The sequence below is a fragment of the Geospiza fortis genome, unplaced genomic scaffold (genome assembly GCF_000277835.1).
Source record: "Geospiza fortis unplaced genomic scaffold, GeoFor_1.0 scaffold265, whole genome shotgun sequence".
In the NCBI taxonomy this organism is placed as follows: domain Eukaryota; kingdom Metazoa; phylum Chordata; class Aves; order Passeriformes; family Thraupidae; genus Geospiza; species Geospiza fortis.
The window spans coordinates 1,584,904-1,601,125 of NW_005054393.1; the positions used below are offsets into that span (position 1 = coordinate 1,584,904).

The 16,222-nt window shown below is 38.9% G+C and overlaps 1 protein-coding gene across 3 annotated transcripts in view; it reads right to left on the minus strand.

The window, feature by feature from the left end:
• Positions 1 to 16,222, minus strand: part of GLI3 (GLI family zinc finger 3) — a 206,277-nt gene that overhangs the window by 38,388 nt on the left and 151,667 nt on the right. For 2 of the 3 annotated variants that reach the window (XM_005425692.3, XM_031060866.1), the window contains 3 exons: positions 5,050 to 5,266; positions 3,491 to 3,607; positions 2,064 to 2,204 (listed from right to left, as the gene is read on the minus strand). In XM_005425692.3, coding sequence (XP_005425749.1) covers positions 2,064 to 2,204; positions 3,491 to 3,607; positions 5,050 to 5,266 — 475 coding nt within the window. The remainder of the gene's footprint in view (positions 1 to 2,063; positions 2,205 to 3,490; positions 3,608 to 5,049; positions 5,267 to 16,222) is intronic. The other variant, XM_031060865.1, reaches the window with a different exon arrangement.

Here is a 16,222-nt window from a genome sequence, read left to right on the forward strand (position 1 = left end):
CCTACAGCATGATTTGTGCTACTTAAATGTGATGGTTGCCATGATGAATTTATTGTCTTCAGGGTATAGAGTCCAGTCTTGCACCTTGTAATCTAAACACCATCATAACACACCTGAATCCTGAGCCCTGCCAAAATGAGTTCCGTGTCATAGAAAAACTTTTTTATATTCCTTTTCTATGTCTAGAGAAATTTGTTTCAGATGTTGCCATTTGTCAGAAGCATAAGAAATACACTTTTTTCAGTCTTGCTGTTGACCATTACAATGCAGGCAGATTTGCTATAAAAATCCCACCAAAACAAACAAATTGACTTTAAAATTACACTCCAGAAGAACTAAACTACTACCCTGTCAATTTAATTCACTTTAAAATACAAAACACAAACTGTTAGCTAACATGCTCAGTGGATTCCCATTAAATTTTACACCTGGAACATCAAAAAATCCTTTTTCTTTTTTTATTGCCAAGGGTATCCTTAGTCTGGATTTCTCTTTTATTTCATATATTTCTGTGTATATTATTTACCATCATCACTGGGATAATTTCCGAATGCTGAAAGGTTTCCCAGGCTTCATAAAGCTTCAGCCTTACAATTGCTATCAGATAAAAACACTGTGCCTATGCAGAGGCCCATATGATGTCATTTGGTCTGTTTGCACAGATTCAATTCAAAGACCAACATTTGATCTTTTAATTTAAATGTGTCAAACCACCTGCAGAAGCCATTTGTATGGCATTTCTTCCCCAAAAGGTACTGTGACACCAAAACTGTTTCTCCTCACATTTCAACTTGGCCTACTCAAATGCTAGGGCATTATATGTGCAAAATGTCTCAAAGAATTCTTGGAAAAATGTCATATTTTTCATATTATTTTAGTTGTTGATAGTCTTTCATTTATTATTATTGTTGTTACTGCTGCTGCTACTACTTAATAATAACAAGAACTTGAAAATACATCTTGATGAGTAACGGCAACACCAAGAGGTTCTCACACTACAGAAAGTGAAAGCTGACATTGCTTTACTAAAGCCAGCTTTGCAGGATAAGCTTACCATTTGGCATAGTGCTGGGAAATATATGGTGGGTTTGTTTTTATTTATTTTGGGGGGAAAAGTGGATTTTTCAACTAGTTATTTCAGAAGTACTAGCCACATTCTGTAATAGATTTTGCATGATCTCCAGTAAAGTATTAAACAGTTTTCTAAACTAAATACAATTCTGTCACACTGCTCATTTGCTGAGAATGTTCCTCTCTATCCTGTACTAGGAATTCCATTTTTTTCCAGAGTATTCAATATGTTCTATGATGCCATTAAATACGAGAGATGCTGCTAGTTAAGGAGGTTAGAACTGCAAGGGACTTGTCAGGTTGTCATCTGAATTTTGATTGCTCACTTGTACTTGTCAGGTTGTCATCTGAATTTTGATTGCTCACTTTCTATCTTACAATACTACCAAACAGTACAAATTGTTTATTTGGGAGTGGTGGCAGAGAGGAATAAAAAACAAAGGAGATAGAATTAATATTTGGTGTAGTACAGAAAAGATTCCACAGTTTGCTTTTGCTAAAATGACTGAAGTAATTCAGTCCTCATGTATTTAGCCAAATAATCCCTTTCAGTTTACACACAATAGTAAATTGATAGCAAAGCCTCTCTTAGGGAAGGGAAAAATTCCCCTCACCCATTTCTACTGTTGAAGCCCCTTTGGGGAGAAAAAAATCAAACTTGACTAAAGGTTAATAATCATTCATGTCCAGCTTACTATTACTCAATAACTATCAAAGTCTCTAAGTCAAAATAGCATTTGCTGGCTTACAGGATCAGAGCCATTACAATCTCTGTGGAAGACTTTATTGAATTTTACACTAAGCTTTAGCTGACTGAACAGGTCAAGCACTGTGGCTTCGAGTTTTCTTTATTCTTAGAAACTCATAAACCCCTCTCCAGTTTGCAGCTCTGTTAGCTAAGAAACTTGACTCAGCATAGGGTCAGAGAAGCTGACCCCCATGAAAAAGGTCAGGTAGTTTTAAAACCCAGTTCCTGAATACCATTAACTTACGTGCACTAGCTGTTCCTGCGTGTCAAACTCCCGGGAACAGCCTTCCCAGTGGCAGTTTGTCTCATAGACCACTTCAGGCTCCTGTTTGCTTTCATCTTTGTCCCCTTCCTCTTTTACCAAGGTCATTCCTTCTGGCTGTTCCTGGAGAGAGTAAAAAAACAGGGGTGAGAAGAAGAGAGAGGAAATTCTGAAACTGAGGAGGAAGAAAAGTGAATTACTTCAGCATTAAAAGAAGGATGATGGGGCTGTACGAGTGTGTGTGTGTGTGTGTGGAGGAGGCAGGGGAGGGAGGATTATTTTACTCTCACTTCACTATGCTACTTCATTCTACAAAATACAGGAGCCCAAAACAGGCCTGACAAGCCAGATGCCATTTGCAAAATATACATGTAAAATAAATTCTTTGTACCTTTTACGTTTCAATTAAAAATAAATCATAATGGCCTAGCTTTATTTAAGCAGCTTTTTATTTGTGCACCTGGCTTTCATGATTGAGTGGCACCACTAATGTGAAAGGCACTATTCAATATAGTTGAATTCATTGGAATTTGATTTTAGTACTAGGGTTGGACAGAAACTGGATCACCAGTAATCCAGTGTGTTTCCATTGTAAGAACAGTAACAGGTTTGCATGCTAAAACCTTTTTAAGAGCAGACTGGTAATTTCTGAGTTACCTGTTAGTCTATTCTTGTCCTTAACATGCACATAAAAGGGGTGAACAGGGGTCAAAAGAATCTAATTTTGGGGTTAGATTTCCCACCTCCAGTTCATCAGGGTACCTCATTCTCCCCAGCTTGTTATTTGCTGAGGGCAAGAGTCAGATGTTAGTGTAAACATTTGGTTCAGATTATGCACTCCTGCTATTTTTCCATTTCAAACCTGCTGAAGGATTTAGGCAGACCTCTGCTTTGTTTTCATGGATTCACTCACAAGACTGAGGTTCTGATTCTCATCTCCCCTGAGACACTGTAAATCAAGAGTCACTCCACTAAAACCAGAGGCATTAACTGGTATAGAAAGTACAGCAAACGAGGCTGGAGCCTGACACAGGGGCCTCAGTGCACTACAGCACTAAGACCCAGGAAAAGTCAAGGTGGCTTTAAGTATTTTTGCTGAACAGAAAACATGTCCCTAATAAAGACCTGAATGTCTCTTGTTCACTTTTCCATGGCAAACAGAGCATTGAGCATGCTCTGACTGGTCAGAGGTGCCTCTCCATCCTCTCGTTCCTCTCTGCCCTCATCCTGCCACAGACTCTGCACCCCAGGAGCTGCTCCCATTTAACCCTGGCTACTGTGAGCTGGGGCTGCCCGTGTGTGCAGCACACAAAGTGCAAGGAGCCAGAAAACCTGTGTGCCACAGGAAAGGTGCATATTCACACCAGCAGCAAGAGGGAAGGCTCATGACTGGAATCTGGCTGCCATACCTGCATGCTTCCTGCTCCTGGGCTGGGGAGGTCCTCATCAGGCTTTATCTTGGAGCGCTTGTTGTGCATGGGGTCTCCTGTGCTGCTCACTGCAGATTCGCTTGTGGGTTTATTCTGCTGCAGGCAGGGGAGGATTTTTTTTCCCCCAGAAGAAGACAAAATTAGACTGTGATAAATACGTGGCTCCAAACAAAAATAACATAGCATCTGCTCAGCAACTTTGTATGGAGAAGCTGCACTGTTAATTATATTGGATATGCAATAACATTGTTCTTCAATTACATAGCATTAACTCATGGAAGAGCTGCATTGCTCAGCCTGGTAGCAGAGCAGGGAGGGAGTGCAAAGGGGAGCATTTGATGCAATTCCTTGCTACAAACCAGTGCTAGTTTTGTCAGAGCAGTGAGAGGTAGGTGATTTTCCACATAATGACAACTTTGGAAAGGCAGTTTTGAAAAGGAAAATCCCTGCATCCTCAAAGAAACACAAGAGAAACATTTATTTCTTCACACTTGAAGGAAAGGTTTTGCATTTACTATCTTCACACAAGATCTCAGCTTCTTCACTATGTTTCCCATTATAATAGGTGGATAGGAAGAAGAACTGAATGCTAGCATTAGACTCAGCCAAAAAATCCTAGATGAAGTCCTGGATTCTCACAAGTTTATAGCAAAATAGTTGACATAAACAGGCCAGAATCTTGTTTTTCTCTTGTTCTGCTTGACTGAACACCATTATCTACACCTGCAAATAGATCTTGTAGGAATCCAGAGATCTTTTAGAGATATCTGAACTTGCAGGGACCCCACAAAAAATCAATAAGTTTTCTACAGCAGTATGTTCTTCCTCTACATTTGTAAAAGCTAGCCAGGAGATAAACAGCTTCCAGACTGATAAATAACCTATCCCAGGTCATCTAGAAGCAAACAGCACTAGTTAATATCAGGCAAATCACACACCATGATAAACTCCACATTAGGGGCCTGATTCACTGCTGCTCATTCCCAGCTTTTGAGAATACACCTTACTGAAATGATTAATTCAAACTCAGTAAGTCCAATTTGGCACAAATCAGAGAAAAAAAACTTCAATCCTCTTCTCTGTCTTTGAGTTACTTTCTTGCTCATAGAATTACTTGCTTCAGGTTACTCACAGCTGTACAAGGAGGGCAGAATATGACCCTGTATATCCCAGGGTCAGTCTGATTTGAAGGTGAAGCTGCTAACCTTTAAAACATTGCTGTTTTGATGTGTTTTGCCCCTTTTCTTATTCCCCACCTCTACTAGCTTCCTGTATAAGATCAAGGAGAGGCAGTATGGAACAAGAAGCTGCTGCAGTAGACTGGAATATTTATGAGGACTAAAAAGCACACTACCAATCAGAAACTGCACCAACTGCACTGCTGTGATTTATAATAAAGTGACTGCAAACACTGGAGCTACAAGAAAGCTGTTATCAAAGGGTCTCAGTGACAGTGGTGATTAATTGCCATCGAGACAATGCCATTTATTTAATTTTTAAATTAATGGGAAGTAAAGGTTTCTTTTGTTGTCTCTCACCTGTGTGGACTCAGAAGGTCCAGAGCTGACCTGGACAGGGTTCAGGACACTGGGGATGCCAGGGATAGGTCTCTGGGTAGGAAAAGTTGGAGCAGGATGGATGAGTGGAGGGCTGTGTCCAAAAGCTGAACCTAGGGTTTGCTGACGACTTATAATTTGCTGATGCATTTGCTGGAGGGATACTGGTGTAGGAGGGTATGTGAAACTCAGAGCAGGGCTGAATTTGGGAGAAAAAGGAGGGAAGAGGGAGGAAAAAGATGAGGATCATTACGGTAAGGAACTTTACAAATTAAAACCTTAAAATATATTTGATACCTTTAAACTACTTGAAGGCAGATTTCCCCCTCCCCCTCATATCCTTCTTCATGCCGCAAAGGATGATAAATCCTGATTTTAAATCCAGAGTTGCCCTGGATTTACTAGCGAGTACAAAAATGGTACCATAACAAAACATAACATTTTTTCCTAACCTCTACCAGGAAACCACAGAAAGCAGACCGAAATAAAATTCAGAAAAACTGAAATAAAAGGCAGGTAGTTCAATAACAGCTATTTATTGCAATAACAAACTTTATATAAAGAAAAAGAATGGGTGCCTACATGCTTTATAGTACTTTTATTGATAATGCAGTTCCCCTATGTTCGTGTGCATGAAGCAGTTCCTTTAATCTTGGCTCATGCTACGCTTTTTCATATGTCTCTAGATCTTATTACAAGAGGAGAGAAAATCAATTGGTTAAATGTGTTCTGAACACCATGCTTGTCATATCACTCATTTGTTTGCAAAGATGGAAAGCTCAGTTCATCCAGAATGTCACCTAAAGAATTTCCATCAGCGCCATTTGGTTACAGAAACTGATGGATTAACCTTTCCCCTCTGAAATCGGTGATCAATGACTTCCAATGTAGAACTATTCCAATGGGAAAGCACTTCTCCTTCTTCCAGTTAAACAACATTAAATGTCTATTAAAGCCCATTATGTATGTTAATGCCTGTCATCACTTCATTACTTCACCGTATTTCCCAGACCACAGTGACTTAGGGGGAAATGACACTGCCATCTAAGGACCTATTTTGTGGGTAGTGCAAAAGCATTCTTTGTGTTACACTTGAGAAATAAATGGTGTGGAACTAAATCTTCACACACAGGAGCAAGAGATCCCCCTGAAAATATTTGCCAATAGCTTCCAATCATAAAGGAAAAAAAAAAGAAAAAGAATATTCATTGATTTAAAAAAATACACTGAACTACCAGAGTTCAAGTTCAAAAAAGCCACAGGAATATAAAACATTTTGTCTCAAAAGAGAGGGGTGTGGGCATTATACCTTCCAAGAATGAAGGCTTCTTCCAATGTCAAATTTGTCTAAATTAACAGTCTGGAATCTTAATTGCTGTTGCTGTTAAGTGCATTAACTGAAAATACTGTGACACAAAAAGCCAAAATAATTTCAACCATTTTAAGTAATAATTCTTCAGAAATTCTGTGTTCATTAATATGACTATACATTTTGTCTGTTTGACTATAATCCATAAAAAGACAGCTTCAATGTGATTACATTACTATTATTCCTAGTGAGAACTCTGCATTACAACAGTTTGCCCATTTAGGATGGAATATCATTAAGAATACCCTGGGAGAATTTTACTGGTCTTTGAGGAACTCTCTTTTCATTCTGCATTGTATTCTTTCTAATAAAGGAAGGCAGAAATGTAGTGAAAACAGTAATTGTTCACAGCAAGAGTTAGGGAGAAATCAGTAATAATATTCAGTTATTGAAGCTCTATAGTCCCTGCTAGTGTTCCTGTAAGCAACCATGAATGATTACAGCACGACTTAGCTAAGGTAGCCACTATGGATGATTAATAGGACATTAATCAAAAGATGCATATCAGGCTTAGAATTTGTTCACAAGCTTTCTTCTAATAGCTGATTTCATGTTCACTGAGCTCTATGCCAGTTTGTTCAATTTATTCTTCAGTGTACAAGCCATTCATCAAAGAACATAATGATTTAACACCCCTTTTCCTTTTTAGTGAACAAACATTGCTAAGTGTAACTACTCTGGTCTGTTCATTAAAAACCACACAATTACACTGCCACAGATGAGGTGGAAAACAAAGCCTCTTTCCTATACCCTGGTGTTTTTTGCTTCCACACATACCCTGTGAGTTCACCTCATACACTCAAACACTAGACGGCAGCATCCTGAAGATGCTGTCAAATTCACCAAGATCAACAAACACAACACACAAACAGTTTAGATGAGGTGTTTTATTTAGCTGTGAGTGGTTAAATCCTAAGACACTTTCACCCTTCAGATGAGTCAGTTTAAAAGAAAAAAATAAGTGGACTGATTTCATCGGCAGTTCCAAGCACACAGCAGCCTTTGGAAATAAAGGTTGAGTTTTGGGGGTTTTTGGACTTTTTTTTCCATTTGACCATGTACAACAATACCTGTCTTTGCAAGTCCAGGTTCAAAACTTTTGTAGTGTCCTTCTGAGCCTACATGGCAATTGTATGACTCAAGCAGTGCAGTGCTTAAACATTAAGTACGTACACTTGCTATTCCCCTCCCTACATAAATTAAAATGGCCTCCACCAAAAGGATAGATTTTACCTCCTAGAGATGTCCTTGTTATCTACATCTGTCTTCACACTGTAAAAGCAGTATCCAGAAAGAGGATGCTAAGCCAGGCATTGACAAAATTGTAAAGTACAACAGAGGAGACAGACATCATCTTAGCAAGAAGTTCTTACTGGAAAACAGTGACACCAGCAGCAGATGCATTAAGACACAGCTGGACAGATGTGCTAGGGGAAGGAGGAATCCTCTTTTCTTTAGTATCTTTCTTTTACCCTGTGCTCATCAGCAATGCTTGAGTCTAAGGGACTAGGATTTTCCTATGGAGCCTGAAAACCTGCACTTCATTCCCTCTACCTCGAAACTTCAGTCATCTTGGAATGAAATGAAAAGGTGATTGTGAGGGAACAGAGGAATAGCCAGCACAGCCAAGGGGAGTAACTCAGAAATGGAGACAATGGTTCAGCCATCAGGGTGACTTCTTAAATAGCTCAGGTTCTGCCTTCAAATAACAATTCTCTCCAGCTGTTTCTGGAGAGCTCCTCATAAGGCAAGTTGACCTGTCTGGGTTTAATGTCACTCACATGCAAGATGTTGTCACTGGGCAGCCTGGAGGATTTTTCTGATTTGAACAGATCAGAAGGTTCTGAAGAGAACAGAAGGTGGTAGGTCTTTCTCTGCCTTTCAGAAACCATACAATAAAGTTAATGCTGAGGGCTAAAAAGAAGAAAAATAAATCAAAGCCCTCAACATTGCTGGCATGGTGTGCTCTACTGGGAAGGGAAGGCCTGGATTCCTGCCCTCCTTCCCAAAGTTTTTCACTGCACTTTCTTCAGCAACTCCTGAATAAAGGATGCACAGGGAATCTCTGTAGTGCAGAGCCCCATGTGATCCCTCTGCCTTGACCAGCAGCCATATGTCCTCCTGCTGGCCCTACCAAGCTCACACTGCTTCCCAGCCAGGCCAGCAGGAACGGTGGACAGTGGCACAAGTTGCCTTTGTCCAGTTGTTCCAACAATGTCTGCTTATAAATGTGCAGCAGTGTCACTCAGGAATCACGTAAAATTCATGCCCAAAAGCAGTAAACAAGACCTGAAAGTAGCAATTTTGAGACTCGGGAACTACTAAAACCAACAACCAGTTTTTCAAAAGCAACGAGTAGTTCCAGGGGCCTCATTTTGGGTCATGTTTATTTTAAGACAGTTTTAAGAGACTGCATTTCAGAAAAGGAGAGACTTCCAAAATCCAGATGCCAGAAGAACACAAGACTCCTGCCCCAATTGTTCATATTTTCCAAAACACCAGCCACTTCCAAAAAATCTTGGATTCACAGAAATGTAATTGAGCTATGAATCTTTTCCTTCCATCTATCTATTGAGATATGAAAATTTACACCACTGGAGGGAATTTCATTTGTATTTCTGCTACAGACTTTTAAACAAAACAGAAAAGAAGATGAAAGCATATATGGCCACTAAAAACTACATGCCAGTTTTCTTTTTAGTTGTTGAGTTTTATGAGAAATAAGGGTTAGAAGAAACATGTAATATTTCTGCTTAAGCATTCAATAATTCATATACACTGACAGAAAAGTCCATCAGTGATATAATTTATCATACTGTGGGCTTCTGTGTCTCTCTGTCAGTCAGTCTGTCTGTCTCTCTTCTCATCTGCAAAGTCTCAAACTCCCTTCACTGGAGGTAATGCAGGGCAGTGGACTACATTGCAATTACATGAGCACATCAAATTTTAAAGAACAGACTTCAAGAAGAAAAACAGACATTATAATCAAAACCAAACTTTGTGGCTAGTTTGTGGCTGTCCTGCTAACAAGGTTGTCCAGTTTCTGGTCACAGCTGCAGAATTTACCACAAAACATCTGTGAATTAAAGTCAGAAAAAAAATTCCTTCTTTCCTATACATTCCATAGGTGTGCCTAAGGAGGCAAAAATGCTGAGGAGATTCCAATTTTGTGAATACTGCAAGGATTGTCTCACTGTATCACAGTAATTTTCTTCCCAAAACCTCTGAAGGCACCCTCTTTGCGTTATAAAATGCAAAGTTCTGCAAGATCTGATGCATGGAAATCTCGCACAAGTATCTGAGTGCTTTCCCCTTTCTGGTTCTGCCTTTGCAAGGTTTTAGGACAAGATCTTCCCAAGCATGTTAATGAGGGAGCATTTAATGAAAGACATAGGGGAACAACTTGAAAGAGAGTAAAAAAAAGCATTTGTGGACTTTTAGAATAGCTGCAGATATAGCCAGCAGGTTCCTATGTTACTAGACAAATCCAAAGACAACAGGTCCATAAAGAAATACTGAAGGGAACAAGCAAGAGTGTATACTTTGGAGTTGCTAACCTAAAGAATATTGATGCTGGGAGAGCACAAAAAGAACAAAAGTGAACGAGCAGGGGGGTTCATGTTCTTCTTAAATATAACCCCCTGATTGCACTATGAGAGACACACTAACTAGAGTAACACCTCTAGTTTGACCCAGTGGGATATTTCTGATGTTTTTAATTATTTTTTCTTCATTTTTGAACTTCAGAAAGATAATTTTGTTTCTTTGGGGTATCTTTATTTATTCATATAGAACCACATTATGTTTACCATATTAAAAGTTTGTTTCCTATCCTCTATCTTAAATATTTCCTGTGTCATCTGTAGATCCAAAACTTTGTTATTCTATGCAGCACTCATTATCTGCCTTCCCCTTCCTCTCTTTTCTTTTTTATATAGTTGAAATTATTTCTATACCTTCTTCCTGTCCAGTCTGGAAAAAAACAGGTAAACTCTATTTCAACTCATCCATATAATTTTTCAGCCCTCTGATCTTTTTCTTTGCTTGTCCTTGTCGCACTCCAACTGCCCAACAGCTTTTGAAATAAAACAATGCAGAACAGGTCACCAGGCAGGAACGTGGGGCACAGTGAGACACACTGTGTCCATCTAGGTCATAAGGCAAGAGAGGGCTTCAGGCCTTTTGGCCTTTGAAGAGTCTTTGATGTCTGGGTGGTGCATTCACAATTCTAATATTGCTTCATGAGGGAGGGTGCAACCAGCACTGCAAGGGGACATGCAGGCCCTTCCTGACTTGTGAAAAAGCTTTGGCCCTCCCTGTTTGCCCTACAGCCTCCATCACTCGTTCTTGCCATCAGAGACCTACACTAAAAAGACCAAATAACACAAATCCCCAGTTCAAGAAAGGGCTAAGTAATTTGTAGGTAGACTGCCTTCATGCTCAATAAAGCTGATCATCACGAACTAGGATAATACCTAATTAACTTTAAAATGCACTTCTGATTGGAGCAGTTTACCTACAATATATGTAATACCCATGCTCAAGTAGGTACAGATCTCATCACTTTGTCTCATTATCCCTTAAGAGTTGCATGAAGCCTGTGGACAAGGGAAACCAAGAAATCAGGGTCAGTAGGAAGCTACTAATGTTGGAAGAATATCCGGACTCACTGAATTCAATGATGTTTTTATCCTTTACTTAGACCAGGCCAGGATTTCACCTTTAGTTTTTCATTTACATTTTCAAAGTCCTTATAAATTGCTTAAGAAAGTTGTTAAGTGTCAAACAAGCACCTTTACTGTTTTACAAATGGACTCAACTACTGTTCAGGAAAGCACCCTAATAACTCTTAAATACTTCTGAAGAGGGACTGACTTCAGCAAGTCCTTAAATACTGTCCTAAAGCCTGGGTCTTAATGACACAGCAATCTCAACTGAGGTAGATCATAATACAAGTTATACAATACAATAAGTTAACTGCTCCTCACATGTTTAGACGCTTTTTTCAAAAATAAAACCTAATATAAGAAACAGCTTCATTCATCCCATGATAAACTGCCATGTAGGAGCCACTGTTCAATATACAGAACAACTGTAAGCATGGCTGGGAGCTGAGCCATGGGTGCTGAGAGGATCTGCATAAACTGACTTCATGCATAGAAGTTGATCTAGATCTTTTGATGGAACAATGTATATGTATAAGATGCAGACAGGAACACTGCATACTCAGATGTGAAAAGCTGTGGACAGTCAGCAGGACAGAATCATGGTTAGACCTCAGCAGAGGTGTAGAAGAACACAAACCAGAGAGTTCTCCTTCGACAAGGATACAGAAGATAAGAACCAACCAGTAACAACATGTAAGAAAACCATCTCCTGTTGTTTGAGTTGGCAGAAACAGGAATTATGTATGTTCCTTGTAAACACACAGAAGGGAGTGAAAAGAAGTTTCCAACTCATGTCCTCTACTTGTCCTCAAGGCAGTAGCCGGCAAGAGTGAATGTTGACAACTGCTCAGGACACACAAATGACAAATCTCTTGGCAACCTTGCAGCCCTGAAGAGATTTGTGAAACTCTTACTGTTTCAAGTATCTTAGACACAAAACAAAAACCAAACAGCATTACAGGAAGAGAGACTTTAAAATGCACTTCTGTTTGGAGCAATTTACCCATAATATATCTAATACTTTTTCTAAGAAAAAAATTGTTCTTAAATTCAGTTCCTCTCCCTGACTTTTTTAACTGACAATACTGCACTTTGAGTAGGCAAAGTGCAGGAAAGTCTTCATTAGTTTTTATGGCTTGCTATTTAAGTACAGGGGAAAACAATACCAAACTTTGACTATGAAACCAGACATAGTGTGTGTGATCTTGAATGCAGGTATGAGACTTGAAATCCTTTGAAAAAATATTTCATAAATTACTAGTTTTCAAACATCCCTCAGCATTTGTAATGTTGACACATTGCATTAAAAATCACTAACTTAGAGAAAAGTAATCTAAATGAATTGGTAAAAAGACATATCCTGCATCTAATAAAGTAGAGCGTGTATTTTACTAGGTGTTCCAGTTTTCATCACATAATAACCATCATTGTACAATCGTATTTAATTCACATACATCACTGCCCCCTTTTTTTCTTTTACTTTTCTATTACCAGTTTAAAATTAACAGTCTGTGGTTTGTACTTTCTCTTCAGCTTGCCTTATTATCTATTCTGTTTTATCTGCTAGGCTAGGTGAAATTTTTCTTCACGAATACATTGCCATATCCAGAGTAAAATGGCATCATTTCACTGAGAGCAACGGGGCCACACTGATTAACCTTATGTGCTCAGACAGCACTGTCAGCTTTGTCCTTCTCACTGGATTATTCCTGTGAAGGAATCCTTAGTATCCTAACTGGACTTTGTATTAATGGTACCTTGCATAGTTTATCTGTGCTCCCTCCATGGAAGTTCATGCCACTTCTAGCAAACATAATTTTGAATTAAATTCATGGCTAAGCACTTTCAGGCTTCTAAAACTGGTGTAATTTATTACATTCAAAGGCTAATTAATACTTGCTTTTAGGGTCTGAAAATGAAGTAATGAAGTGCTAAACTCCCGCACACCTGTATTGGCTTCAGAACTTTCCTGGAACTAATATTGCTCTGGGTTCAATGAATGAGTTTAAACTCTTTGAGTAACACTGAACCAGTCTGGAGCAAGTTGCTTCAAATGGACTTTTAATTACAAGATCTGTGACATACAGATTTACAGGCATGTATACATAATCTCACTGGTATATAGGTGCACCTGTACATGTAAATGTGCATGCAGTACGTGCCTCTGTAGTCTGCATTCTTTATGTTGCTCAGCTCCTTAGATTTTACACTTTCCAAAGGCAGAATTCTTGCCATTCATGTTTCTGGTGTTTCTGGTGAGAAACATCCACCACTTTCTAATACAAGATGTAAGTGACCTCTGAAACAATCTCCCTGAATGCCCCCCTCCCATAACCTACATGAGCTTTGTGCAGGAGGCTACATACATGGTTATATTTTCACAGAGCCTGATACAGATGCAACTTTCTGTAATACTGGTGAATTTCACTTTTATTCACTTTGTGGCACTTCTCTGCCATTCACACTTCTTGAAAGAAGGTATGAAATGAAGCTATTATTGCACGATAGAGCATTATATTCCCTTCTCTAGATTACCCACAGTACCTGACCATAGAGAATAAAGCCCTATGTTGCACATATGTGAAGGTCTAGTTATAGTAGGACCTGTTTCAGTGGGGTTAGACTTGGACTGAATTTGACTCAGCCTGAACTGAAACAAAGCCTTCATTTACAACATATTGCAAGCAATTAATTAGAAAGCTTTTATTGTAAGAAAGGCTTTCAGTCAAAGTCAGAGCTGCATCTAACTTAGGCAGACCCCAATGAGTGAAAATAAAACAAAAAAACACCTATATTGCTGACACAATTAACAAATTCTTTATCTGACACATCCTATCCTAACGAGCTTCTTGCAAAACATTGTTTTTAATGTATTTTGTTCTACCTGTGCTATGCTAAACATGTCCTTTTTAATTTCATTAACCAGCATTTAAGCGTGTCCTTTTACACAGATATAATTATAGAAATATACAAACTTACAGTCAAAAACACAAATCAAAGGTAAGAATTAAGTAGTTAGATTTAAGTAAAGGTTAGATTCAAATTCTCAGATAGGGTCTTCTGCTTCATTGTGCAGTTGTCAGCAATCTGGGCATGGAGTTGAGAAATGAAAAAAATTATATCTGCATATGTGACAAAATTATTTTGAGCAGCATGGTGAAAGCTAAGTGGTTATCTTTAGAGCCCAGTGTGCTAGATGAATGAGCAATACTGATAGCAAGATGCATATCGACACTGAAATGGAGGCAGAGCTACTCATACACTGGTTCTAAATTAACTGAGACAAATGACAAGAAGCACTTGCTTGTCTCAATGCAGAATTCAATGAAGGAATGAAAATTTGATCAACATGAAGCTATGGCAAATACATGTTAAAAGAACTGGCTAGAGAAAAAAACCTGAAAAAATCATGGTGCATATAATTTGCTGCTCCTCCCCTGGAATATTATTACATGTAGTAGAAGGAGACTTTTAGACAGTATCAGCAGAAAAAACAATGCAAGAACTCTAAGGAGCAGACTGAAAACAACATCAGAAAGGAGCTGAATAAGAGGAGACGTAATAAGAATATATAAAATATTGAATAAAGAAGGAAGATTGAGAACATGAGGGCTTCCTGTCTTATAACTGAGACATTCTGTTCAATTCAAAAACTGGATAATTTAAACCTGATAAAAGGATACTCTTTCCTTTTTTTTAATAAAGTGTATAATTATACTGTTGGGCTCTCTACTAAAGATACTTTCACTTTTCTCTGTTGATAACTTTATACTTCATTTGGATATCTTAACTCTATTTTTATTTTTCTCTTCATTTTCTCTTTGTATTTGCAAAGGAAAACTGGAAAAATTATTACCTAGTCACTCATCTCTAGCTACAACGCACTGACTCAATATACAACAATCATTCTATACAAGGAGCTTATATGAGGAAATAATTGAGAATCCAATACCTGCTTGCAGAAACACAACTCTTGTCTTCCTCACTGATGTTAATCCATTGCTGTCTAAGCTCACTCTACAAACCTGGCTATCCCTTTCCAGTGCTCTTTGTGAAAGTATCCTTGCCACCATTCCCTGATGCTTCAGATCAACCCAGAGCAAGGGACAGGAGCCAGAGCAGCCAGGGCCTGGCTGTAATTAACCACACTGTGTTAATTATTCTGATGCTATCAGGGAAGCAGGGCAGCACATGGGGAAAAAAAAGAAAGTGCTACTGTGTTTTCTTAGTTTCTTTCAAGGAGATCCCAAAGGGCTCTTGTGCTCACATGAAACTGAATTTTCACAGCTTATGAGATGGCTAAGTTATATTCACAGTTTTATCTGCCTAGACCCAAAGAAAGTCCCTTGTAGTAGGTGGAATTACTGACTTAAACACCTCGAATGTGACAGGGAATTCAGATCACTTTCTGAAAACTAACTTTGTAATTTTGGTATCACAGCATTGCCAAGGAACTAGAGGTTCTAAATTTCTAATCTTATAGAACATGAAGTCCCAGTCTCCTGTGTTTATTAAAAACCAGTTAATCTTTTGTAAAGGTTTTGAATCAGTACTCTTAATATCATGGGAAGTGATTACCCCCTCTATACTCACTCTAAACCATGCTGTCTCTCAAAAAGAAGTGCTACTGAAGTGCAAAGTCTAATAATTGTCACAGGTAGCAGATATAATATTAAGTACATCTTGACAAAGGATTAATAGCAGGGGTGCTGCACTGCAGGACTGAGGCAGGTAACCAAATGAGTAAATGTCAAATGAAGGATTATCCTCATTTGATGCTACTTCACACATCTCCTTTCTGCATAATCTCTCCCAGCTGAGACCTAAACCAGGTGTTTTCAAATGCACAAAGTAGAAGCTCTACCTAGTGTGCAAAAGGAGATCCACTATTAGCTGTCAGCAGGAGTGTCATCTCCTTTTCAAGTACTCAGCCAGGAGTCAGGGCACAGCCCTGCACTGCCAGCTGACAATGGCAGAGCACCCGCCAGGCCCAGCTCTCTGGATTGTGCTGAACTACTACTAGTATTTATTATTCAATCTACCCATGTCAAAGACCAGAGCCCTTCTGTGCTTGGCTTTGTACAAACAGAGACCAAAATGTGGCTCTTTTGACCTGATT